Genomic DNA, 25,972 nt, shown 5'->3' on the forward strand with positions numbered 1-25,972 from the left:
TCTTAATAGTTTTATGTGCGTGGTCTTTTTTTTTTTTAAGGAAAAAGGGATCAAGATTGTATGGACACTCATACTTTACGTTAACTGATCTCTAAACTTTGTGAATTGATAATGCTTTGTCTTCCGGGTATATAAGCTGTCTTTATAATGCTCTGCAGTTTATCAGGATTTACTGTTTTGTGCAGTGTCATTTTAATGTAGTTTTATCTGGAAATGCTGTTTTTTAGCAGGTGCACGTCTTTTTTCTGCCAAAGAAAAAGACCCGGTGAGGTAGATTTTGACCTGTTTTAATTATAAACATTTCTAATTATTTACCTTCTGATTTTTTTTAATTAAAAATTTTTAGGCTTTTTCATTTTTTTCAATGTAAAGCCAAAAATGTTGAAACTACTTAGTACAGCTGATTTCTTGAACGTATGCAGAAGTAGGACTTTTCAAGGCCATCCTTGCATTGTGGGTTTGTTTGGATTTTTTTTATCGTTGCAATTGTTACCTACTACTTTGAAAGGCAATTTCTATGCTTGAAGTGGGAGGGTAGTAGTTGGTTTCTGCTCTCATTCTTTTCGCAATTAATTGTATTTCAGGTGAATCTAGTGATGTAAAATTTTTCTAACACGAGGCCTCCTTCACCCTTCTGTGTTTAGTTTGCAGTTTTATGTTTATTTTCTGGTAACAGTATGGAAACTAGAATTGATGAATTAATCTGCTTCATATTTCATAGGTATTTCGTATTGACAAATAGGTTGTATGATAACATCTTCTACCAAATTTGCATTTTTGTATTTAACCAGATTTTCAGGGAAGGGAAACATGAAAGTTGAATACAGTGAGCATTTCTGGAATTGGGCCATGAAATATAGCAGTTGCTACAATTGACTGCCTGAATCACAGATGTGGAATAAAAATGGCTAAAATGTAGACAAAGGTTATTATTGTAAGCTCTTAAGGTTTGTCCTTTTTCCCCCTTCATTATTGCTGAATATTGCTAGAATGAAAAAATGAATTACATTATGATAGGTTCAGTGTCCATAATGTTTGTTCATTTCTGCTAAAACTATTACATAATTTCCAGGGATGATTGTAAAATTAACAAGTTTTTACTTGGAAGCCCTATGAGACCTAATGGCACTGTGCCAAATTACAAATGAGGAAATGTCTCATTTCAGAAACCAAGACATCTGAGCTATCTTTCAGATATGTAAACATTAAAATACCAATCCTTATTCTAAGTTAGCTAGATACAATTCCTTACATGATAATGCATGATTTCCACCCAAATGTCAAAATAATGTGACATTAGGAAGAAGTAAAATTCCCATGTATGAAATTCAGGTTGATTTTTTTCAAAAATTTGAAATGTTTGAAGTAGAACTTAATTTTACAATAAAACTTACTTAAACTGGCATTAGCTGCAGTTACTTCAAATGTAACTCAAGCTTAGCAATGACCACCAACATGTAAATTCTCTGGAATATGTGAAGCTCCCAACTCTTTTTAAAGGTACTGATCTATGTATTTAAAATTCAAAATTTTTGAAACAGGAGGCATGATATTTTAGTAAAGACACACTGCAGACCAGAGGTTGATTGTATGTAATTTTCCTTTTTGCATGCCCCATTGTATTTCCAGAACTCCCCATACCTGTGAAACTCTATCCTTTCTGCTTAGTGAAGAGTTCTGCCTTTCCTCATGCTACTTTATCTTTGCATAGTTCCTTGTCTGTGCAACTGGCTTTTGGTGAATGTGTGTGAACCGAGAGCCTGAAGAGGGGAGTAGCTGTGTAGATGCATGAGAGAGGTTGGACTTCAGTGAAGGCAGTAAAAAGGGGCTACAGGGCTTCAGCAGCCAGGAAGCGAAGACCCAGGGGCAAATGGCACTATGCACTATTCATTTGTGAGTGGGCATGTAGATTTTCTTGTGGGTTTTTTTTGTTTTGATGTCTTTAAATGAATTGCCACTTAAACCATTCTCAAATATTTTTACACGTTTACTGATATTTTACTTTTTTCCTTAACAAAATGTGTGCTTCCTTTCCTGCTGCCATCTGGCAAATTTTAATTTATCCATGTGGTCCATAATACTGTTTTTTCAGGCAGCAGCTAGTCTACCCTCCCTGCTCTCATTTCCCAGCCTCTTGTATGCATGGTCACAGGCAATTTTGATACTATGAAGCTGTTCACTTCTGAGATGTGGACCTGAGCATCTGTTTTACATTATTTATTCTAATAGTAATTAGGAGACCTAGGAAGTAGCATTTAGGATAACTAACTGAATATAGTTCTTCAATATCCAAAAAATAACAGTTTAGTTAGTCAGATCTTGTTAGGTTTCCTAGAAGACATTAATTGTTTCAAATTATGTTTGTCACATGTGTTGATTCCTGCAGGGGAAAAATTAGGCTGGGGGAGACTTCTTAACTCTGGAAAGCTTTTTATTTCTCGTTTCTATGAAAAGTGTATCATGCCGTAATCATGCCTGAAATAATATGGTTAAAGTCAGTCCTATATGTAACTGACTTGTGAACATACGTGTTTATTTTTACAGGTGTATAAACCATGTTTTGTCTGCGCATGGATTAGTGTTTGTGTATGGGTAGCTGTCCTAACAGACATTGTTCCATGATGATGATATATGTGCCATACAGAATATACCAGTAAAATTGCTACATAATTTTAAATCAATGGCTGTTTCTAGTGTAAATTAACTTTAAAGTATTTTCAATCTACTTTTTGCAAAAATTGCTATGTTAATGTTAGAAGAACCACGGAAGTTAGCTGTTAAGTAGTTGGTGTGACTTATCTGTTTTTTTTTAAAATTCTAATATAGAAAACTCTGACTGTATGTTATTTTCATTAATATGTGTGCAATACTGCAAACTAGGGTTTATGTTGTGTGCTTTGTTGCTGAGTTAATGAAAACTGTATTTTGGGTATCAGAATTTATATGCTTGTTTTTCAGCTTTTGGGGCTTTCACCACATTTGATAAGAATAAGAACCTCCATCCTGAAAAAGTAAATTTAAATTGTTTGAGAAATGCTTTACAGAAAAGTTCTCATAGAACATTGTGTTTTGTGAATACAGTATTTGGGAAGACACAATTTATTTGAACTTCCTCTTGCAGGCTTCTTTATAGTTTAGCCTTTAATGCCAGATTCCTGAGGCATCTTTGGTATTTGATATCTTCAATGACTACACGAATGATTACAGGGTATGTATTATACCATTTCTGAAACTAATGCTTTGTTAAAATAGGGTGTATCTAGAGAAAAGAGAATAAGACAATTAGTGGTATGGCACTGCTTGCAGAAGACGATGAAATCCAACACTGTCATGGTTACTTAGCCCCTATGATTTCATAAAACTGAGCTAAATAAACTGTTTCTTTAAGGTGGATATTTTGTAATTTTTCGGAGTGCTTACTAGCCTCAATCTAACAAACATCAAAGCCCCGAGTATGTGAGGTTTTTTATCTTCTATACTTTGACTAGTTGTGAAATTGATGATGGCAGAAACATGTTCCCAGAAACCGAGGCATTGGACCTACAGATTTGTTTTGTGCTGACATGCAGAATAGTTGCTCTCTGTTTTGTGTCACTGTTCTAAACCAGAAAGTATCTGCAGTCTGTAATGGTTAATGGCAAAGTTTATATATTATAAAGACACTGAGATACTATACAAGACAAGAACTTACGAAGAGTAACCTTATTTTGCAAGGATGGGAAACAGTAGTTACTTAACTGAGATCTTGTCCTTATTTTGCTGTAGGAACTACGACTAAATATTTTTACTAGAATGATGAAGTTAATACTTTTTTTAGTGTATTTAATTAACAATCTCTTTAACTTTGCATTTTATATTTTAAGGTCTATGGTGCCACTCCTTCAAGTGATTTCAAGAGGCTCTCCAATGTCTTTAGAAGACTCTAGTCGAATTATCCCTCTCTTTTACCTTTTTAGTTCTTTGTTTAGTCATTCACTTATTTCTATTCATGATAATGAATTCTTTGGTGATCCAATAGAAGGTGAGTTTCAAGCATATTTTACAAAATGTTTTTGTGTAAGGCTACAGAGTTCCCTGTGCAATGATTTGCTGATATCCGTGGGGAAGGCTCTTCTGGGTTCTCTTGCTGAGGGTCCCCTGAGCTCTGAACTGTCAACTGGCTCTTTCATGGTGATTGCATTTAAAAAAAAAGGGGGTGGGGTGTGAAATGATGGCTGCACCTTGGAAACCTTGGCGTTACAGGGTCTGATATGGAAGTTCTTAATCATGGTAATTTTCAATGATTTAGTGAAGAGAATGAAGTTCCTCTGGACTGAACCTGTAGTCTAAGGTAAAAATTTAACACATCAGGAATCACAAAAGCAAACAAGAGAATATTTGATTAAAATAATTGTGACTGCAAACAATTACAAGACCTGATCACCATTGTAAATGTATACTTGTTCTCTTTTTGGGGTAATGTTTCTTTCCTCTGCCTTTAGAGTTTGTGTGTGAATATTAAAGTTTCAATGAAATATGTTTATGTAGTAACAGAATTATTAAGAAAAGGTCATTTAAGGAAACTTGTATTTTATGTAGTTGTAGGTCAGAGACAATCATCAATGATGCCTTTTACGCTAGAAGAGCTTGTAATATTATCACGCTGCCTTCGAGATGCATGTTTAGGAATCATAAAGTTGGCTTACCCAGAAACAAAACCAGAGGTTCGTGAGGAATATATTGCAGCATTTAGAAGTGTTGGAGTAACCAAAAATACGGAAATGCAGCAATGTATACAGACAGAACAAAAAAGGTGGATTCAGTTATTCAAGGTAAATTGTGTCAATTTCCAGAACATATTTAAATAAAATTCTCAGCCTTCTGCTGAAGATAGATCGGGAAGTTTTTTTCTCTCTGAGTACACTTCTAACACAGTTGTTACAAGGAATGTGGATTTGGGAAGGTTGCTTTTTGGCATGTATGCTAAACTGAGTAATTCTGATAACTGCAACGATTTTTTTTTTTGTGCTTCTGGCAACATTTTAAGTTTAATTTCTTGCTTATTCTGTTTATCAAAAAGTTACTGTATAGACTATAGGCTTTAACTTGGATTCCCATTCAGCAGGGTACCTAAGCATGTCATTATAACTTTATTTAGGTGTGAAATTTTAACTGAATCATACCATTACTCAAGTACTTCTGTATTAGAGGCTTCACTAAATTCGTACCATGCCTTACTGGTTTTGCTAGTATTTTACTAAAATTTGTTGGTACTACTCCTTCTGGGTTTGCTGGAATACTCATGGAATAGTGAGTCCAGCTTAGCAAATGTAAACTTAATGCATGTTCTTTCTGGCTATCTACCAATGTATTTCTGCTAGTTTTATCCATGGTATCCTACCTAAGACATGAGTTAAGAGAAGCTGAAAATGTTGGCAGGAAAAAACCTAATATAACTGTTGCCGAGAAAAAAAGAGTGCTTGACTTGTCATGAAAATCCTGCAGCAAACACATCTAGTCAGCTAAAATTGCTCATTAAAGTGGGAGCAGAAGAAATGCATTTTCCAAATTGAATGCTAGATTTACAGTCTGTTTAATACTGGCGACCTCTCGCACACTAATGTTCAGATCGAGTCATCAGCTGTCCCTTCAGGTCTTTTATCACTGCTTTTGTCAAGCTATCTATTTAATTGAAAGAAGTTAATTGAATGAAAATGATCAACTAAGCTTGTATTAATATTGCTAATGGAACTTTCTTCTTGGCCATGTTTGGAGAAAGATGTCATGCTAGACTTTAGGAAAGGCCCATTAAGGCTTGCACTTAACCTGATGGGCTAATTAAGGAATGCTTATTCATTCTACAAGTCTAAGATAGCCTCTATCCAGCATATTCTACCTGATTTTACAACACATTTCACTTATGAGCATAAGCATTAATAGCAGTGAGAGTAACTGATAATGTTTTGATTGCACTGAATACAGTCCTAATGCTCCACTGAATATGTAATTTGCATGATTGATCTAATATATGTTTGCACAATTTAATTTAATTACTTGTCTTTAAATTGCCAAATAAACTTTCGATTTAAAGGTCACAAGAGAAAACCCCAATATGTCTATTTTTCTAAGAATAACGGCATGCTAGGGGTGTTTTGAAGTACGCAGTTTATATCATGCCATCTTCCATTTTGTCTCTTCAGTTTGTCACATATGTTTTTATAAGCTGCTTATATTTCAGGTGAATTTGATCATATTTTGCAGTCATTCAGAAAATCCTGAGTTACTTTGTCCCACTTTGGCAGTCGGGAATTAAACTTCTAGTGGAACTGTCTAAGCTCCCTGTACTTTTACTATTTTCAGGAGCCAGCGTTGCCTTCCATTAACTGAATTACAAATATAAATCTTGAGGATATCTCGAAGGCTCTGGTTCTATTAAAGAAAAATGTAGCTAATAACAAAGCTTCTCTTGTTTACTCCTTCAGAAACATATTGTTAAAAGTAAAAATTCAACACGGCTGAAGTTCGCCTTGTCGAGAAGACTACTGTACACAGCACTGAGTCTTTCCTGATGGCAGCTTCAAAATACCTTCTTGCCAGTAAGCAGGCAGGAATATCTTCTTCCAAATCATTAAACCAAAGCTGAAGTAGTCTGTCATAACTTTAAGTATAAAATACTTTCTTTTACATTGTGTCAAATATGAGAGATTTATCTTTGCTAAAGCTTTTGCAAGCTGCAGAGAAAGAGGCATGTTCCTTCCCTATTATCAGTGCTTTTAATTTCTCGTTTCTTTTTTTCTCTTAAATTGTCACGCTAGTTCTGCATGTTTTCCATGCCACTGGTGTATAACGAAATACATTCCTGTATATATATATGTGTGTGTGTGTGTGTGCAAATACAGGCTTTGCTTCTGCAAGGTAATGGTAAATCTGAAAACAGTGAGTCTGCTGACAACAATGTGCATATTTACTAACAGATTGGAGATCTTTGGTAAGATTTAGGTGTGAAAATGTCTTTATTCAGCAGAATCCCCCTTTTTTCTCGGTATAATATCGAATAATGTATTCAACTGTAACGGATTTAATAAAGGACTTAAGTTATGAGTACATGAAAATGGATTTTGTCAAATAAAATAATTATTTCACTATCTTGAGTCAGTCCTATGAAATTAAGTTGCTAATTTTGCTGAATTTTAGTTTTTGAATGTTACTTGAACTTGACACTTTATTGGAAAGAAATCTCCATTTTAATATTATTTATTGAAGTGGGTCTTTCCTTTCAATAAAATACATACTTATAAAAAGATTTATAAAGGAGTCCTGAATTTAGATTGCTAGTGTTCTCAGTACCCTTTCATTATGTAGAAGGGACTCCAATCTCACTGAACTTTATTCAGTTTCCTTTAAGGATTTTTTAACTGCTTGTAAAATATTTTATTAGCGTGGTCTTCACAGGGATAATTTTTTCTGATTCTTTTTTTTCCCCCTTTATTTTTTAATCTTTCTCTTGTGTATAGTGGTAATGGGACCACAGAGCTTCAGTGAGGCACCTAACCCACACTGAATTTTATAAGGGCAAGGTGATGAAAATTCCTGGGTAATCAGACAGTTCCTTTAATAGCATTCTTTGTTCTGCCTTTATTCAAGACTTTACAAACTGGATGTAAAAGGTCTTTTGTGTAGTATCTAGAGATAGAATCCTTTAGAAGGCCCATTAAACTCTTTGTTGGTCTTGACACCTGCCCATTAAGATTGTCCTTTAGCAAGATTGCTTTGTGTATTGTTTTTTTCTATTCATTTTTCAAGTGCTGTAATTCTGAGTTGCAAAACAGATGGTTGTTCATTGTAGCAGTGATAACATCTTTTTAGAGTAGTAATTTAATATTCTATTGATTCCACTTAATTATGTTTTATGTAGTGTTGGGATAAGTTGGTTCCACTTTGGAGAGAAGGCATGCAACAAAGTATGACAATTGTGCTTGAGGATGGAGTAATTGTTAGCCTGATATCTCTTCTACTTTTTCTTTTTTCTTTTCCTAGATTGGTGGAAACTGCCAAAAAAATTACTAAAATTGCAAAGCCACCCTAGTGACCATGATAACCACTTTTTTCAGCCTCCCAATTTTGTTATGAAGATGTGCATAAATAGTTATTTATTCAGTTTTCTCATTTTCTGACCGTATGGTTATAATAATGACAGAATTACAAAATTTTATCATTTGAATTGCCTGTGAATAAAAAATAATTAAGCGTAGTGGTTTAAGTTAGTGTGCTTGTGGTTGGGTGCAGTATGGGTGTACACATCATCATCCACTATGGTCCACCTAATAAGCTGGTATTTGTTAAACCACTTTTACTAGGTGGTTTTTAGGTAAATACTTACACCTTCTGTTGGAAAAAGGTTTACTAACTTAACACACCAAAGGGTTGTTACGGAATGCATTTTAGTTTGTAAATAAGGTTATGATAATAAAGTATATGTGTGCATATTAAATGAAAATTGCAACCAGCCACCCCACATGTGTATTTTTAGGTCTGTCGGTGCGTTTTGTGCTTCTTGTGGTGATCACTAGAAGAGTATTTGGTAACCATCCTTTCTGGGAAAATGGTCATCTTGTAATCTGCTTTCAGGCATGTTTGAGCTAGGCCTTTCTCAGAAGTGATTTTATTTTCTGAAACTGATGTGTTGGATCTTTTAACAATCTTATGGTAGGGTTTACTGTATACTATAAACAGCTGATTTAGTCACACTAGGATCTGTTTTAGTATAGACAAGAGCTTTGAGGGTACAGTTCATTTGATAAATTGCTAGCTGCTTCTGGATGAGATGATCTTTTTTTCTCCAGCCAACTTTGAAAATGCTAATAAGATATTGACAAAAAAGGGAGCCTGTAGTATCTTTTCAGATGTAGACCTTTACCCTTAAAAATAGCAGCTTTTGTTTTTTACATGGATAATCACCTCCGTGTCTGGTGAGGTGGTATTATCAGCAGACACTTAGGATTCCTTTGAGGCACCTTTAGCTGGAAATGTTTTAGTTTGTTAATGCAGCAGCCAGAAGTAGTCAACCTTTTGCATACTTCAGAGATGGAACTTTTGCTGTTTTGTTTTGCTGCCAATTTAATGCTTCAGCCCTCTCCTTTACTTTCTGAAGTTGATATTGGCTTTTGAGAAGCACATCACACCATCTTCTGCTGGTTAGTTAGTTAAACTTATTGACTATGGGCAGAAATACCCGCTGTTTATTAGATATCCCTCAGATTTGACAGGTGTGGAGTGATACATGTGACCTTTGTCTTGAGACGGCAAGCAAAAATTCCATTCTTCTGTGGAGCATTTTCCTTGAAAAATGGTGCACAGAAATTTAATAAACTCCTTCCTTGTGGACAAAGATCGACAAATCAGCCAAGTTGTTTGGAATCTGTTTTAGAATAAGAAGCAGTAAGGGATAGCTATATCTGTTCACATGTTTAATTTCTGAAAACTTGTATAAGCAAAAAAGACCATTGTATAAATGACCTGGTTAGGTGTTACTTACTTTAAGTAAGTAATTTAATGCTGGTGATGATTTGATTAGGCTTCCCTGAACTGGCATATAACTTTTTACGTGTGCAGGGTATTCCTAAGATTACTTAGTCCTAGGTAGTCCTGGTTCTTAGGTTTTTGAATAAGACTTTAATAAATCAATTTTTTTGATGGCTTAGAAGTGAACCAGAATTACTTATTCATATTCTAAGGTATTTAAGTATAAGAGCAAGTTTTTGTAAGTAAAAAATAAGAATTTCATACGTTACTGACAGATTTTTTTTAAAAAAGTTTTTGCTTGTGGATTATACAGTTTCGTTCGCAGTGCTAAATGTGTGTTGAATGTATGTGTTTCTGACACCTAGGTCATCACAAATTTAGTGAAAATGTTGAAATCTAGAGATACCAGGAGAAATTTCTGCCCGCCAAATCACTGGCTCTCGGAACAAGAAAATATTAAAGCAGATAAGGTAAGAGTAATACCCTTTTTCCACATAGCCTTACAGGTACTGAAGTTTCAATAATAAAATGTTAGGTTCCTGATAGTATCAGTGGTGTTGATGTTGCACAGATTTAATGTGTTTTAAAACCTGGAGTAAAGCTGCTTTTTTATAATGTAAAAGTCTTGCACTTGTTAAACTTACGGATTGGAACTGTGATTTAACATAAAAGTGGAACAATAGTGTAAGTCATCTGCATTTACAGAGAGGAGAACTGAAATTCTGGGAGCGTTTTGTTGCGTTTTATTTTCTAGTTACTTTAAGTACTTCTCATAATAAAAATGCTAAATAAAAGAATTGGTCTATAGTGGGGAAAAATGCCTCAGAATTATCTTCCAAAATTAAATTCAGCATCATTACCTTGCCTAGAAATTATTTTTTTTCCCGAGAGCTTTTGAAAAAAAATGTCATTGTTTGAGCTTAGAGACTGTGTTTATGTGTGCAGAAGTAAACAGTAATATGAATGTGCAAGGACGTCCTTTGAATCACTGAAAACTTGGATCATAAGAAGCTCGTTACACCTCAGAATACCTTGCACTATTAGATGTCTTAACAGTTGGAGGTTTTGCGTGGAACAGTTGACGGTGAACTCTTCTGGTTTTGATGACTGCACGTTTGCTTGCCTTGTGTTCAAGATTTCCATTTCTCTGTGTGACAGTTCTTTATAATTCTTAGCAAATCGTGCCTACACACCTTTATTAAAGGACTAGTAGTCTTAAACTGTGATGCTAACCTCATTCTCAGTACAAAGTGAACAGAATTTATTTGACATCTCAAAATTCAGACTCGGCTTTAGTATCTTAAATACTGGAACTTATTTGCATGGTATTTTTAAATGATACATGGACTTTATATTACATTGTTAACTTTGCAATGCAAATGCAAACTTTAAGGCACGAGTATAAGGAGGAGTGATTAGAAATTAAGATACTTAGGCATTCAGATGCATTGGATGTGACAGTTCTATCCATTTGTTGTGTAATAGTAAATTGTAATATGTAATTCAGTAATGTGTAACTGTAAAATACTGTTAATTTATTAGGTTACACAGCTGTATGTGCCATCTGCCCGACATGTCTGGAGAGTCAGAAGAATGGGAAGAATAGGACCATTGCAGTCTACGTTGGATGGTAAGATGCTTCTATGCAATTTTTGCTTTACTATGTCAAAGTAACAGTTTGCCTTATACAAAGAAAAATCTATCTTTTATAGATCTCAGTTGAGCATTTTGTGTAAAAGTCTTAATGATAGCGAAAAGCAAGGCAGTCTTTCATAATTTTGTTTCTGATGCTTTAAAAATGTGTATTTGTATACATACACATTTGTGCATATGTCTTTAGAATATTTAATGTATAACAGCTTTCCCTAAGCTGTTTCTGGCATTGATGAGGGGAAACGATGAGGTGGACACGAGATGTGTTAAAAATAAATGAATTAATATGTATAAAAGGCAGTTGCATAAGGTACACGATAAAGTAGCAGATGATGTAAAGCACTAACATTTTGCTTTTACTGTATACTATAAGGAGACTTCTATATTATATGTTAAACTGTAACAAACAAGCTTTAGGTACCATGATAAGTATTAATTACTGTTTATAAATATTTTCTCTAATTAGATAAGGCAGAAACTTAACCCTTTGAATTACTCAAAATATCTGGACTGTATGGAACTTCCAAAGAAAGATGAGAGAATTGGACCAACTTAGCAATGAGGGTAAATTTACGCTAGTTTAGTTGTGCCAATATGCTTTCTCGCATAGACAGTCTGTTTCAGCTTTTCATACCTTTGTAGCTTCAGTATTCTAGAACTTTACCTTGCTATGCTCAGGTAAAATACTCATTAAATCACTCATACTTGTGAAGATTTAATAATGAATTAAAAATGGGGCCTTTAAGTAGGAAAATCATTCATCTGCGATGGTCCATACTCATTCAAGATGATGTAATCTGCTTGAGTATCTTAGCCAGATACAGTGGATCACTTAGAGAAGACCATAGCCTTTGAATACTGCCTCAGAGTTGTACAGAATTAAGGGCTTTGTCCAAGGTCAAAACCTATGGACTACTTATAATGATGTTTTTTACTGGAATAGCTATGATGGTCTAAGTTGACTTTGATTACCCTATTAGTCTAGTTGCCAGATAACAACTAGCTTGTCCGGTGTAAGTACTTCTCAGAATTTTAAATTGAATATTTTTTCAGTTTAGCTTTTCTTTTTGGAAGTTGCATATTCTAAGTGACTGATAATATGAAATCTTTCAAATAGGTATTTTAGCAAAAATTGCTAGGCTTCAACAGCCCTGTATCCTGTATACCTTGCGGACTCTAGACCAGTAGTCCCTGTTTCTTCCATTGACCTCCATGGCTCTTGACAGCTGTACTGCCATGATGATCACTGTCAGACCTGTTGCGCATTTACTACTTCCAGATTCTCTCCCATGTGTATCGTCTTATTGTTCTTACATCGTCTTACTTAAAAGGGTCTTACTGTTCCTTGCCTCATACATACAGCATCTTGAGCTCTTTCCCTTGTCTTTCTTCTCATAGTAGCCCCAGTTCCCTCTGTTTCATTAGTTGCCTTGGTCTGGGCAGTTGGTGGATAAAGGAATGTATGTGCTGCGGTTGGTGTGGAGCAGCTACATGCCCTCGGTTTGCTGGCTGGCTGCCGGACAAGCTGACACACTGAACAGAGCAGATAACAGAGCTCTCCTTGCTGTTTCTGTGATCAGGTCACTAAAGGAATTTCTCTTCTCTGTTGAGCTGAAAATTTTCACAAAACTTAGTATTTTTGAGCTCCTCTGTCAAAGCTAAAATTCAGCTGGGTAGCTCAAAAGGGTGTCTTGGGGGCAAAATGATGAGGCAAGATGTCACTATGTGTTCAAGTAGATGCTGTTTTCATACAAAATCGGACTGAAAAAGATGCAGCCAACGTGAATGTGTGAAAATGAGCAGGTAACAGTGTGCACGACTTGTTTAATCCCTCTTGACTCCATATGGGTTAAAGCCAATTAACATAAAAGTACTGCTGAATCACATATGGTCATGTTTATTTGTGCTTTTTCATTTACTTAAATGGCAGACTCGTTAGTTCTAAATGCCCTCTGTATTGATGGCTCCATCCCATATTTCTCTTTAAAGAAAGAAGCTGTGATGGAGAAATGCAGATAAAATTGACTAATTGACTGGAATAATTGAACTGTCGAAGTCATGTAGTAGTTTACCTTTGCTGTACACGCACTTTTTCTTTAAAATGCTTTTAACTGTTAGCTTAATAGCCTGCATACATTGACTTTAATTAAAAATGTTTACTAAGTAAACTAAGGGTAATCACAGATAAGCATTTTATCAGAAATTCCAAAGGCTTGCAATGTTGAAACCTGCCCCAAATGAATATAAAGTTTTGGGTCACATCATGTGTAATTGGTGCTTAAAATATCCCTACTTAATGTGCTTTGAGGAGTGGGGGGGGAAAAAAAAGTAAAATTGAAGTGATGTCTAGTTGCAGAAAGGCAGCAAAATACTAGTCACCACAGGTAGGAACCAAAGGAAGAACCTGTAACTGTCACGGTAAACTCTGGCTTTGTAATATGGCCTGTAGATAGTGACTGTGGATCCTTTTTTTTTTTTTTTTGCTAAGGTAGTTCTTAAACATGAAAACAACTAAGGAATTGTGGGTTTTGTTTCCTCTGTAGACTGAAGCTAGGTGGACCTTTAGCCACAGCATTGAGTCAGTGAGCAGTATCTTTTTCTTTTTTTTTTCCCTCTGCATTCAATTATTTTACAGTCAGGTATGTGCTCGGCAACTGAGTTTCTTCCATGAGGTTGGAGCAGGGTTGTCACTTCTACTGCGCATCACCCAAAGTTGAGTTGTTCCCTAAGAACATTCTCTGTGGGTATGAGAAGGTTTAAAGGAGTTCTATGGTAGCTTGGGAACTGTATGTGACGAAGTGTATCTGTTGCTGTGGCTTCTTGAATTCTTTTTTAATCTTCTTTTCTCAGGCACATTATAAATACAATTACGGTGACCTTGCTGTTGAGAGAGAGAAGCCATTGAAATAAATGTTATCTTTCTGTTGGTTTCATTAGATTTGGTTTACTCCTTAGTTTTTATGCCTAAAATTATTTGATTGAAAGTAGATGTAGTTGCAGGCACAATTCCGTTAAACTATTTTGCTTGTTGAGATGGGAATATTGTTATTCCTGCGATGAAATTTCTAATTGCTTACAACTTCTTAATTGTCTTTTAGAATGAATTTTTTCTTAATTGAAAAATTAAAATGTCAATAATAAGAAAATAACTTTTTTCTTCTAAGATGAAAAATACAGTAGTACTTATTTTTATACATGTTTTGTTTTCAGTGTGTTTTTACTACTTGTATTTCAGTTTGCCTGTAGAAACCAATCTTTAAAGAATGATAAGGCTTTGTTTAGTGAGTAAATTATTTTAATGTATTTATTGTTATACAGAGTAAATTGAGTCACTTGATACAAAATAAACTGTTTAAAAAATAAATGTTCTTTGCAAAATTTTAAAAATTATTATTTTTATTTTAAGTGGGCTTGGAACCAGCACCTCTTTCTGTATCTGAAGAACGACAACTTGCAATTCTGACAGAGCTACCTTTTGTAGTTCCTTTTGAAGAAAGAGTAAAGGTACCTAATTTCCAATTTAATATGCAGTTGTTTTTTTAGTTTTTTATTTTCAGTAAGTGTAAAAAGACCTCTTAAGTAGAAACTGGATTGTTTCCCTACAGAAGGATACAGGCCATGCTGTTTTTCTTCAGTACTCATGTGGCGACTGAACATTTAATTACTTTTATCTTCTTTTATTAGCTGTATTTTATAATGCATTAAAATTAGAAGCATGTATTCCAAGTGGCATGAGGTATGTTTACAATCAACTGCAGTCCTGATTCAATGATTGATCTACATGATTGCACCCTCTTGTGGTAAACAGAGCACTAACTAGTTGTGCATCTAATAAACAGCTTGCAAGGTCAAGTCTGGAGACTTGTGCAGTGGGTGGATTTACAGAGAATGAGATGGTGGATATCCGTTTTGGAAGAGTAACACCTAGAGATTAAATTTCTGCATTCATAGCTGTGTAGCTGAATGATGGAGTATATAGTTTAAAACTTGGAAAATTCTTGTATTTTCCAATACAAGAATTACCAGATACTGGATACTCTTACAAGCAGTTACTGCGTTCATTTTCATGGTAGACTCTTCATCCTCCTGACCCCAGAGGATGTTACCCTCTTTAACCTTAAAGCACATTGGTGTACACCTTTCAATCTGTTATTTACCTGTGGAAGGTAAAGAAACTGATTTGTATCAGGTGTCTTGGTTCTCACTTACTTAACCCATACTTTTGACAGCTTGCCTGTGATGATGTTACTTCTTATGGTGTGTACTTTAGTCAACATTGCTTACTTTTCCATGTGTTTGTCTGAATTAATTTTAAATACCTCAGTTATGTGTTAGGGTTCTTATTTTCAGGTCTAACGCATGCATGAACATTGGATTATGTAGGAGTCCAGACTCTATATCAAGAAGAAATTTGCTATGAGTTACACTTGTGTAGTAATTGTAATGAGCCGTATCTAGCTGTGTTTCAGAGAAGAGAATGGTGGTGAGCATATTCTCATGCCCTGTACATAAAAATAAAGTGTCTGCGGCTGTGTGTCTTGATGTTGTAGAACTGTAGAAAAATACAGGTCAGAAGGGACCTCTGGAGGTACTCTAGTCCGCATACATCCTCATACAGGAATAAATTCAGAGTTGGATGAGGGTGTGCAAGGACTTGTCCAGATGAGTTTTAACTATCTCCAAAGATGACGATGGTTTCACAAACTCTTCATGTAACCTCTTCTGATACTTAATCACGCTCATTATGTTTTTTCTTTATGTCCGTTCAGCATTTCTCTTTCTACAGCTTATGACTATATTCTCTTATCTTCCTCCTGTGTACCTTGGAGAAGAACCCAGCTTTGCCTACACTGTAATCTTCCTGGTTGGAGAGCATCCTCTTCGCTAGCTGCAGTTGTCCATAGAAACAGTAGATTTGAGGCCTTACTTACAGTAGCTTTGTCTGCTGTAGTCAGATTTTCCTCTTTCGTGGCAAATTCGTTGTTTCTAAACATCCCTGAAGGCTCTTAACCTTCTAATTTAATAAGGCAGTCTCTAGTATTGGGAGATTGCATCCCTTGGAAAATGTACTAGGCTGTTTACTGAATATGGAAAAGATGCAAGAGAGGATGTAATAAACAGACACTCCCTGTGTTGAGAGTATATTAAACATTGTTACACTTTAGGCAACCTGCTTCCATGCTACATATTGGCATATCCACTTGGCTATGTGCTATTTTGCCCTGGATTATTTGCTCATTGCTCCTAACAGGAGAATCTTACCCAATTTCTTATTACTGGGAAAGTTCCTAAGCATTACAAAACCCAATAAAAAAGTATTTACTATTATTGAGGATAACCTCTGTATGTGTAACATACTCATGGCTTTTTCCTTTTGTTTTTGAATACTTTGTATTTCAGAACTCTGAAAGTTAGGGAGCGAAGTCTGGAATCATTGATACAATGTCTGTAGATGTGTCTCTTTGTGTAGAAAGAACTGAGGATGGTATCTTGGCATGAAAAAGTTTTTTGCATGTCTGTCCCCTCTCCTTCCCTCCCCTGGGATATGGCTCTGTATTATGTTTCTGCAGCTCAGTGGGAGAGAAGACAAATTGCGTGAAAGTGAGTGCCCAAAAGCAACTCAAAGGACAGTAATAGTAGTGAATGAGTATTTAGATCTGACAGGATTTCTCTTTTCACTTACTTTAACAGATTTTTCAAAGACTGATCTATGCTGATAAACAAGAAGTTCAAGGAGATGGGCCGTTTTTGGATGGAATTAATGTCACTATTAGAAGAAATTACATTTATGAAGATGCTTATGATAAACTTTCTCCTGAAAATGGTAGATTTACAATTAATTTATCATCAGCTTGTTTATAACATTTAACCATTCTTAACATGTACTGACATATTTGCTTACTTGAGTAGGGTGTTAGAAGTGCATCAGCTGTGAGGTGTGAAACCTCTTACAAAGTTAAATTTCCTGATTTTTACATAAAGTGATTCTTCTCCACGTTCTTTCTGATTATAGCAGTCTCATCCTCTTTGAACTAAGGAGGCATGTGTTAAACCTAATTTATGGGGCTTTTCTCCCCATTTATTTATTCAAATAACTTTGTATATTTATGTATGTAGTTCATTAGATATTTTCTGCTTTGGTAAATCAGTGTCAACAAATATATAGACTGCACAGAATTTGCTAGGTACAGTGTGACTGGTAAGGATAAAGCAGTGTACTTAGTAGTGGTAGTGTGTACTAGTATGTATTTTACCACATCGATTTAAATCATACCTTAGTGTGAAAGCAGCCTCTTTAGAAGTAAAATTCCAATATAAAGGCAGCCAGACTAAAGTCCTTATTATATTGTATTTTTGCGTCTAAAAAGAATAATTGCCAAATACTTTGCCATGTGAATCTTGTCTGCTGTGCCATCTCAGCTTGTCCTGAAGAACTGCCTAGTTTAGAGAGGAAGAAGGAGTGGTGCTGATATTCTTGCTTAGTATAAAATTTCGCGAGATCATGTATTTTCTTAATTTCCTTTGCTCGGGCAGTATTAAATATACTTTTGTATTTATAAATAGGATTTTGTGTTTCAATACCTGAGTTTAAAACTAACTACCTAAAAGAGATACATTTAGACTTATTTTTTTAAAAAAATAAAGTACAAATTATGGTACTAGTAGATGTACAGACATTTGCTAATGGGAGAGTATAAGTAAGACACTCGGTGGCTCAGTCGAAATTCTTTTGCTACCAGGTGCTAAAGATTCTTTCATGAATATCAGCTTCCCATAATGTGTGCATTTTTAGCACATGGAAGCAGTAGAAAGTTTATTGTTACTGGTTTATTACTGGTTGCTTTGCCTGGACAAGTGTAGTCAGTGCAAGGGTTTGCATAAAAGCTGTGTATTTGGTTAGATCTTTGGAAGACTGCAGTGAATTGAGCAAAAAGGTCCTCCTTTTCTGTTAGGTGTACATAGTTCAGGGACCTAAATACTGCTTGCTTTCTCAAGGAGCAGCCTTCTATGGAACAAGCAGAACATCTTCCTTCAGAACATGTTCACCTTTACTACACCTTGCTCATTGGAATTACATGACATACAATAAGTCCAGAGTATCAAAAACATAAAGTTCAGTTTCAAATAATATTATTTAATGATGTAGCTTAATATTCAGCCCCTCTAAGTGGCAGTGCTTATTGAAGGTTCCTTCAGACAGGAAAGTGTTGAACCTTGCAATCACAATATTTTATATAAATAGAATTTTCAAATTATTCTTGGGCCTCTCTACAAGACTCTAGGATTTCCTTCCCCCTCCTAGTGTCTTTCCACTGCCGCCTTTTGATGCTCTTAAAGCAAGACCCTTTGTACAAAGTGAGTTTCACATACTGAATATTCCCAAATCCAAGCCAGTAATAGAATTTTGATCTTATGTACTAGTTCAGTCTTTTAATATAAAGTTAGTGTAGATGTTTGTATAGTTACGTGTGTGTATCCAAACAAATTTCAAGCAGATAGTTATGTTTGAATTTGTCTGTCTCTTTTCTCTGCAGAACCTGACCTAAAAAAGCGCATTCGTGTTCACTTACTTAATGCACATGGTCTTGATGAAGCTGGTATTGATGGTGGTGGAATTTTCAGAGAATTTCTGAACGAACTACTTAAATCAGGATTTAACCCTAACCAGGGATTTTTTAAGACCACCAATGAGGGCCTTCTTTATCCTAACCCTGCTGCACAGATGCTTGTTGGAGACTCTTATGCCCGACATTACTACTTTCTTGGAAGAATGCTTGGAAAGGTAAAGACAGTATTGTATAATATAAAGCTACAGCAGTACTGAAAATAGTTCGTAATATTTTTTTTTGGTTTTTAGATGGGGGTAGATGGGGAAAAAGTGATGATTTTTATAGAGTTGGGGGAAAAATAACTTTCAGATGTTGGATCTAAACATTATTTCTATATATCACCCAAGATTCTGGTTCCTTTTAGTAAGTTACATACTTGACAAGTACAGAGGATTTGAGATACTTTTGACTGCCAGTTGAGCAAAGCGTGCATGTGTCTGCTTCTGTGTGTGTTCTGTTGCTTAAAGTTAAATTGATTGAACCCAATAGAACTACTGTACTTATGGTGATTTTTGATCTGGAGCTTTCTGAATTTGACTACACTTAAATTTCCATCATTTGGGCTATATGAAATTAATAATTTAAGGAACGAACAGTTTCTAGTTGTATGAGGTGTAAAATTCTTGCTAGCATTTAAAATTTGCCATATGCATTTACCATACTTAAGAGCCTTATGCAAATTAACTGTCACTTAATTCTGGTTGGGTTTTTTGTACATTTTGCATCTTTATTCAGTTTTAGTGCTTGGTATTTTGCTGTGAATGTTGAAAGACTAACTAAACATGAATGTTCAAAGACTAATTTGAGCTAGGTGGAAGATGGGGGAGGAGAGAACAAAAAGAGAGAAACCATTACAGATACTCATTACATTCAGTTTTCTTTTATGGTCTGGTTCAGTCATGAGGCTACTTTTTTTTAAGCCCTCGAAATACTTTTTGTAAAGCTAATAATTATGAAACAAAGTTTGGAATACAAATTGCATTTCAGAAAAAAAAAAGTATTGATTGCTCCTTAGCTATCTAAAACTGAAGGTATTTAAGATGTAAAAGTTCCCTTTAATTGCCTGAATTATTTTGGAGGCTAAAATCCTGCTTACTTGCAGTGAGATTTTTATGTAGAGTTGGATGTCCTTTTAGTGTAGCTGGAAGCAGTTTAAGAGGACGTTGTTGGCAAACTTGAGTTGTTGAAACGGAATGCTGTTCTTCAGAGTTGCCAGTCAACTGCTATAAACTGCCACTTTGTAGGCAAATTCTCTGCTAAGGCATCCTAGCTTTTACAATACGCAAAATTATTCAATAATGAAAATTTCAATTTGGCCATTTCAATAAAATAATCTTTGAAGGATGTTCCCACTTTTAGTGCGAGACTATTTACAATAGTTTGTAATTCTGACCTATGTTACATATCCAACTTTTCATTTCCTTTCTGCATCTGTAGATTTTTGGAGTAGGGAAACACATACTGCTGTGGTATCATAAGGAAGTTACTTCACTATAAAAATGTTGTTTTTTATCTAACATGGAATGGGGCAGGGCTTAATTGTCAAGGGGAAGTTTGAAACATTGTTTTAAAGAAAAAAAGACTGTAATTTTGGATCCTTGTATTTCTTCTGTCATAACAACACATTGCCTTCTGTAATTGGGTTTCAAATGCTAGTGTAAAGACAGAAGTTAAAAAATGTGTTTTTCCCATAAAGTGCTACAAGTATAGTTCTGGTTTTGTCTTTTTAAAAGCAGAGGTTCTATTATTTAACATTTGGAAAGCATAAATTGTTTTTGTATTCGCAGTATATTTACATAAGGTAAGAACTGACAGTGTTACTTATAATTATCTCTACCCAGGTGGACAGACATGTTTTTAGTAGTGTGTTTAGAGACTCGATGAATTAAACAGAAAGATAAGGCACGACCATACTATTCAAAACCTGCCAGTATTGCGATCTTGGTTAAGTTATTGAATACTCACTCACCCGTCTTCAAAAATGGTCCATTTTATGCTTTGCACAGGGTTATTTGAGAGCAATAGTGGATTATTAAAAGCCCCTTTGTAAACAAAATAGATCTAATGCAAAGGAAGCAATCAGGCATCCACAGCAATTTCTTATTTGTGGAAACCAGTATGTAAAGAGCGCTGCCACCAAAAACTCTTAATGTAAGAAGTTTCAATGTTATCAGAAAACAAATACATTAAAATATAATAATTTATAGAAATTCTCTGTCTCTTGGTAGCCATTTCATACTAATACCCAAATGCATTTAACTTTCAGTACCATAGATACACACCTAATTCATTTTTTCTTCTCATCAGGAAGTTTCTAACAGCTTGACATCTTCTGTGGTAATTATTCAGTTCAAAAGTAGAAAAGCCTAAAAACTTTAAAATTACCCTTAAAAACAGCCTATCTAAAAATTTAAATTCTTGTAACCCTACAAAAATTATTGACTACTTGGGGTGTATTTTTGTAGTTAGTGAAGAAATTGACATTATATACTATACAAACTGCATGGCTGTCCATGCAGCTTTTACTGATCACTCGATGAGGAAAAGGCCTGGTAGAAATAATACCATGTGATCATGCACTTGCATATGTTGTCTGAAATAATTCTTTTTTTAAAAAAAAGGCAAAAAACCAGACATGAATTTGCTTAAACAACAGCAGCACTCAAACACTTCCAAAGTTTACATTTCTCAACTTTCAGTGACTTTACTTTGTAATGTAAATATTATTTTAACTTTGGTGCCTTTTAAGCGTTTCCCTTTCTCTTCCTTAAAAGTAAAAGCTCATCTTACTGTGCACACCTCTGGTAGCAGTCTGTCACCACTGGTGGGGTTTGAAACTTGAATTCAAATTCTTTTTTTTTTTTTTTTTTTAATTAAAAAAAAAAATATTCAAAATTCAAAAATTCAGTTTTGCCCACTGGAAGGATAGCAGTGACTTTCTGAGGCCCAGGCTTTGCTTGAGAACTGTGGGTGCCCTGGGCTGTCAGGGACATTCAGACAGGTGTTCTAGCCCCAAATTCTTTGTTGTCCTCCCTGGAAAGTAAAGTCTTGTCCCATGTGGTGTCCCGGAAGTATGGATGTGACAGTAAAATTGGGCTGTGGGGAGGCACCTGATTCGGTTTAACTTCCTTTCCATGGGCAGAAGTTCTGGCAGCACTAAAAAAATCCTTCCACATGCAGACTTCCCTGCTGCAGCTTTGTCAATGTAGTGGGCTTGGCTCGGCAGAACACAAAAATTGTCATTTTTGACAGGCTACCAAAACTAAAACTCCAAGTGACATAGCCAGAGAAGGGAAGTTTGGAAGCAACACTTGAGAATCTTAAATGAGGATTCTCTCAGTGCTGATTCTTGAATGGTCTGCTGCAGACCTGGAAAGAGGGAAACACTGGTTAACCATTTCACCAGAAATAAGGATTAGTAGAACAGTGACAGATACAGAAGTAAAATCTGAACTTTACCATATTATTCAGACCTAAACTCAGTCTTGTATACCGTATTATCTTTCTCCATTTCCAGTTTACATTTGCATGTATTATATGATGTTCATGTGGCAGATGTTGTTGAAATTCTTTGCATTTGGAATTATTTGACATCAAGTAGCTAATTCTTATGATAATTTACTTACATTCAAAGAAGTATCAGCATTAGTTTTAAGAATATGGCAGGAAGTCCATAGGAAGATTAGAATGATAATTGTAATGGTTTCCTCTTATTCCTTTTTGACATAAACCTGTCTAGTTCTTGTATGTATTATGTTTTGCAGTGATTATCTTTACACCTCCAACAAAGTGACTCTTTCTGACACTAAAGATTTTTGTCTAATACGCTCAGTATTTTTGGTTATACTGAATTCTACTGTCTCCGTTTCTCTTCTCTTACTCCAGCATATTGAAGAGCTGTAGCGAGTCACACATTCATGTTGCTGAAGCATATATGCACTATTTTTGAAATATAAAATTAATTCTCTTTTTCTAAAGAAATAGAATCTGCAGTCCTTGGAAGACACTGGAGTTTTCTGAAATGCTTTAGGTTTGTTTTGGAAAGACTTAGCTTTTGTCTTAAATGGGTGGGAAGGCAGTATGAAGGACAATTTTTTTGAGTTACTGTTGTTTTGAACTGAATCCTTCCTTTGTGGAGCCAAGTAAAGAATTTTGATGGAAGAAGCAGCAAGGACTGAGCAAAAATGATGTGTTTATTTTAAATGTTTAAATCCATTATTTTGATGATGGATAGGTGAGACAATCTAGGATTAGTCTTTGATCATTAATATTTAATGTTACATAGAATTCAGTAATTTGCATGGCCTGGTGGATATTATGTTGATGAAGGTTTATGTCATATGACTTCTTATAGGTACTGTACTGATTTGAGATATAACAGACCGTTCTGTGCACCTATCTAAATGTTTTTAGATGCATAATTTAAAAAACGTTATAAAACGTGTATTTTCGTAAAACTGAACATTAGAAAGGTAATAGTAGATCACATACCAATTTAATTACCATAGCAGTAAATGTGAGGCCGTTAATTACTGATTTGATTAGTTTTCTGTATCTTGAGTGTGTGACTTGTGGTTACTGTTTGTAACTTTGAATAGATCTCTGATAGGTCATTTATTGTGTGACACATTATTCCTGGCTGGAAGGAACAATTCTTAGATTAGCAGTGTCTACAGTAAAAACCTAAAGTAGTTCTTAATCATCTTCGGGCCTTATCTAAAATAGATCGAATCAACGGGAGTCTTTTCACAGCAAGATCTGGATCAGATCCTAAACTCTGAAATCATTTTTAAGCTGCACATATGGAGTTAAAACCTTCAAGCAAGTGTTTCCTATAACATATTTGTGTGCCCTTTTTGTGCCAAAAGCTTGTAGAGAGAAACAAAGCAAGAAAACTCTATAATGAGAAGAACTGGATTTTGTATGCTTGAATATTTGATAGGGTGGTGCAGCAAGCATTGTACTGCTACTCTTCCTTTGTTTCTCTGACTGTTGAAGGGTTTGCTGTGGGTTTTTTTTTTCTCCTGATTTTTAGGCAGCCCTTTCCCTTTGCTTACTGTCCATTTAATTAAGATCCACTTTGACTTGGCTTAAATCAGTACACTTGATTGATTTGTGCTGCAGCCACCATTGATACCTAGAAAGGTAGGTATGGAATTATGGTACTGGTACAAAGAGGAGGTAATTTGTGTGAACTTTTTGGTTTATTAATTTCAGTTACCCTCCACGTGATTTTGTAGACTCAGCATTTTGCTTAAAAGCAAGTTAGTTGACTATCATTTGTATCGGAAAATCCTGAATCATCTGAAATGGAATCAAAACAGAAATTTACCATGTAAAGTGGCATGCTCTTTTAATTATAGTTACAGTGCAGAAGCACAATCGTAAGAGAGCAAAATTGATACCTTATGGAAGTTATTTTGTGATTTATGAATGTAGATGTAAACTAATCTGAATCTATTTTCTGACACAGTTACTCAGCTTGACAATTCCTTTGTGTACTGGTTCATTTAACATAACCAATTATCTTTTGATTACAAATAGCTACGTTAGTACTAAACTTGTAAATATATGTCTAGCACTAAAAGACTACTGAAATGTGGTATTCTAACTCTAAATCTTTAGGAAGGAAAAGTGTGTATTGATGGATTGTGATATTTATTGGGTCATAATGTATTTAAATTTTCTTTAATGCATATGTTAGTGATTGTTTACTGTGATAAAGTGCATAGAGGTCTCTGCAAGGAGTTCTGCATGGAAAGAATTACCTCATGTCAGTGGTCAGTCCTCAATTAAAAGTTCCATTAGCAGATGATTCCTGCTTCTGGTTTGTGTACTGATTGCATTTTATTGCCTCTAAATCAGGTTCCTAGACAGGGAATAAATAAACAGTTAGAGTGTGTGGTAATGGTATCCTTATCTTTTTTCACAGTTGGGAACACCTACGTCTATTTCAATCAATTAGGTTTGGAATACTTACTGAAATTCCTTATTCTATTTGAACTGTTTTCAAAAATGACTGGTTTTACTGCTATTAAAATAGAGATTTATCTTAGAAGCATATCCAGAGGTTAGTTATATAGTAGTAAATGTTTCAGTTTTTCAGAAGACTAGAACCTGAATAAGGAGGAGATGTCTTCCTTTTATCTTCAGTTCTTAATAAATTATGCTTAAATTTGAGACAAGAAAAAAATATATTAAGCCTTTACTGGAACTTCAGTAGTGAATGATAACTATCAGTTATCCAGCTCATCCACAAGTACCTCTAGTCTTTCCTTCTCCCATCCCTCAAACCCCCCAAATGACATTGATTGCAATTTATATCGTATGTGTGATATAAGTTACAGAGAGAACTGTTCCTGTTGGAACGGAAAGAAAGTACTAAGCTGATGAAATGGTGGTTTTCTGCAAGTACTAACATTTCAGAAGTACCCTATTTTGGTAATAAGAACTCTTGTAATAAAATTAAATGCCCTGTATTCTTAGAATAAAAATACTAGCATGACTTCCCATTTTAAAACTAAAAATTAACTCAAGGTCATTATACTTGATATGCTCCAATGGAGTCTTTGGAAATGGATTCCCACATTTTTATGGTAATGAGTCAGTCGAGGGTTTCTTTGGTGCTTATCACACACTTGCAATCCATTTTCAGGTATTTACATGGATCGTAGCAAATCTGACAGGCAGGCCCTTTGCATCTGAGTCTTCCTACCCCAGTTCTCTGGAACTTCTGTGAACTTGTACTTACTGATCTGCAAATTACCAGTGAGTGGGAAATCAGAAGTAAAGCCAATCTACAAAAGGCTCTATTTTAAAGTATTTTTACATCTGAGGTTGTAGCACTGCTGCAAGAGTGTTAATAAAGCACTCTCAGAAGTCTAATTACTGGCATCTAGTTGTGGAATTTTGGCCTCCTGCTCTTTCAAAAGGCATCTAGTATTTGAACAGAAAATGCACTATGAATTTTTGCAGCCGTATAGGGAAGATAATGTACCAGATTTTCCATTACTATGGTGATATAATGCATCCAGATGTCTCTGCTATTGTCGAGCTCAGAAAACTGAGAAACAGTGACTTAAAGCTACCAGGTAGACATGTTGCATTGTGACACAACACCTGATAGAATTAATTTTGTCATATTGGCGTTAGGAACGGTATAAATTTGTTTTTGCTCACTTTAAAGCACATTATTAAGTATATCTGTA

At 35.0% G+C, this 25,972-nt stretch overlaps 1 protein-coding gene across 5 annotated transcripts in view; it reads left to right on the plus strand.

The window, feature by feature from the left end:
• Nucleotides 1–25,972, plus strand: part of UBE3C (ubiquitin protein ligase E3C) — a 77,768-nt gene that overhangs the window by 27,934 nt on the left and 23,862 nt on the right. For 3 of the 5 annotated variants that reach the window (XM_080385833.1, XM_080385834.1, XM_080385835.1), the window contains 8 exons: nt 3,122–3,208; nt 3,864–4,021; nt 4,579–4,811; nt 9,867–9,971; nt 11,044–11,131; nt 14,561–14,658; nt 16,846–16,978; nt 18,690–18,937. In XM_080385833.1, coding sequence (XP_080241959.1) covers nt 3,122–3,208; nt 3,864–4,021; nt 4,579–4,811; nt 9,867–9,971; nt 11,044–11,131; nt 14,561–14,658; nt 16,846–16,978; nt 18,690–18,937 — 1,150 coding nt within the window. Of the gene's footprint in view, nt 1–3,121; nt 3,209–3,863; nt 4,022–4,578; nt 4,812–9,866; nt 9,972–11,043; nt 11,132–11,620; nt 11,719–14,560; nt 14,659–16,845; nt 16,979–18,689; nt 18,938–23,799; nt 23,910–25,972 lie in introns of those variants that run through there. The other 2 variants (XR_013927882.1, XR_013927883.1) reach the window with 2 other exon arrangements.

This window comes from Falco punctatus (assembly GCF_963210335.1).
Source record: "Falco punctatus genome assembly, chromosome: 4".
Classification (NCBI taxonomy): domain Eukaryota; kingdom Metazoa; phylum Chordata; class Aves; order Falconiformes; family Falconidae; genus Falco; species Falco punctatus.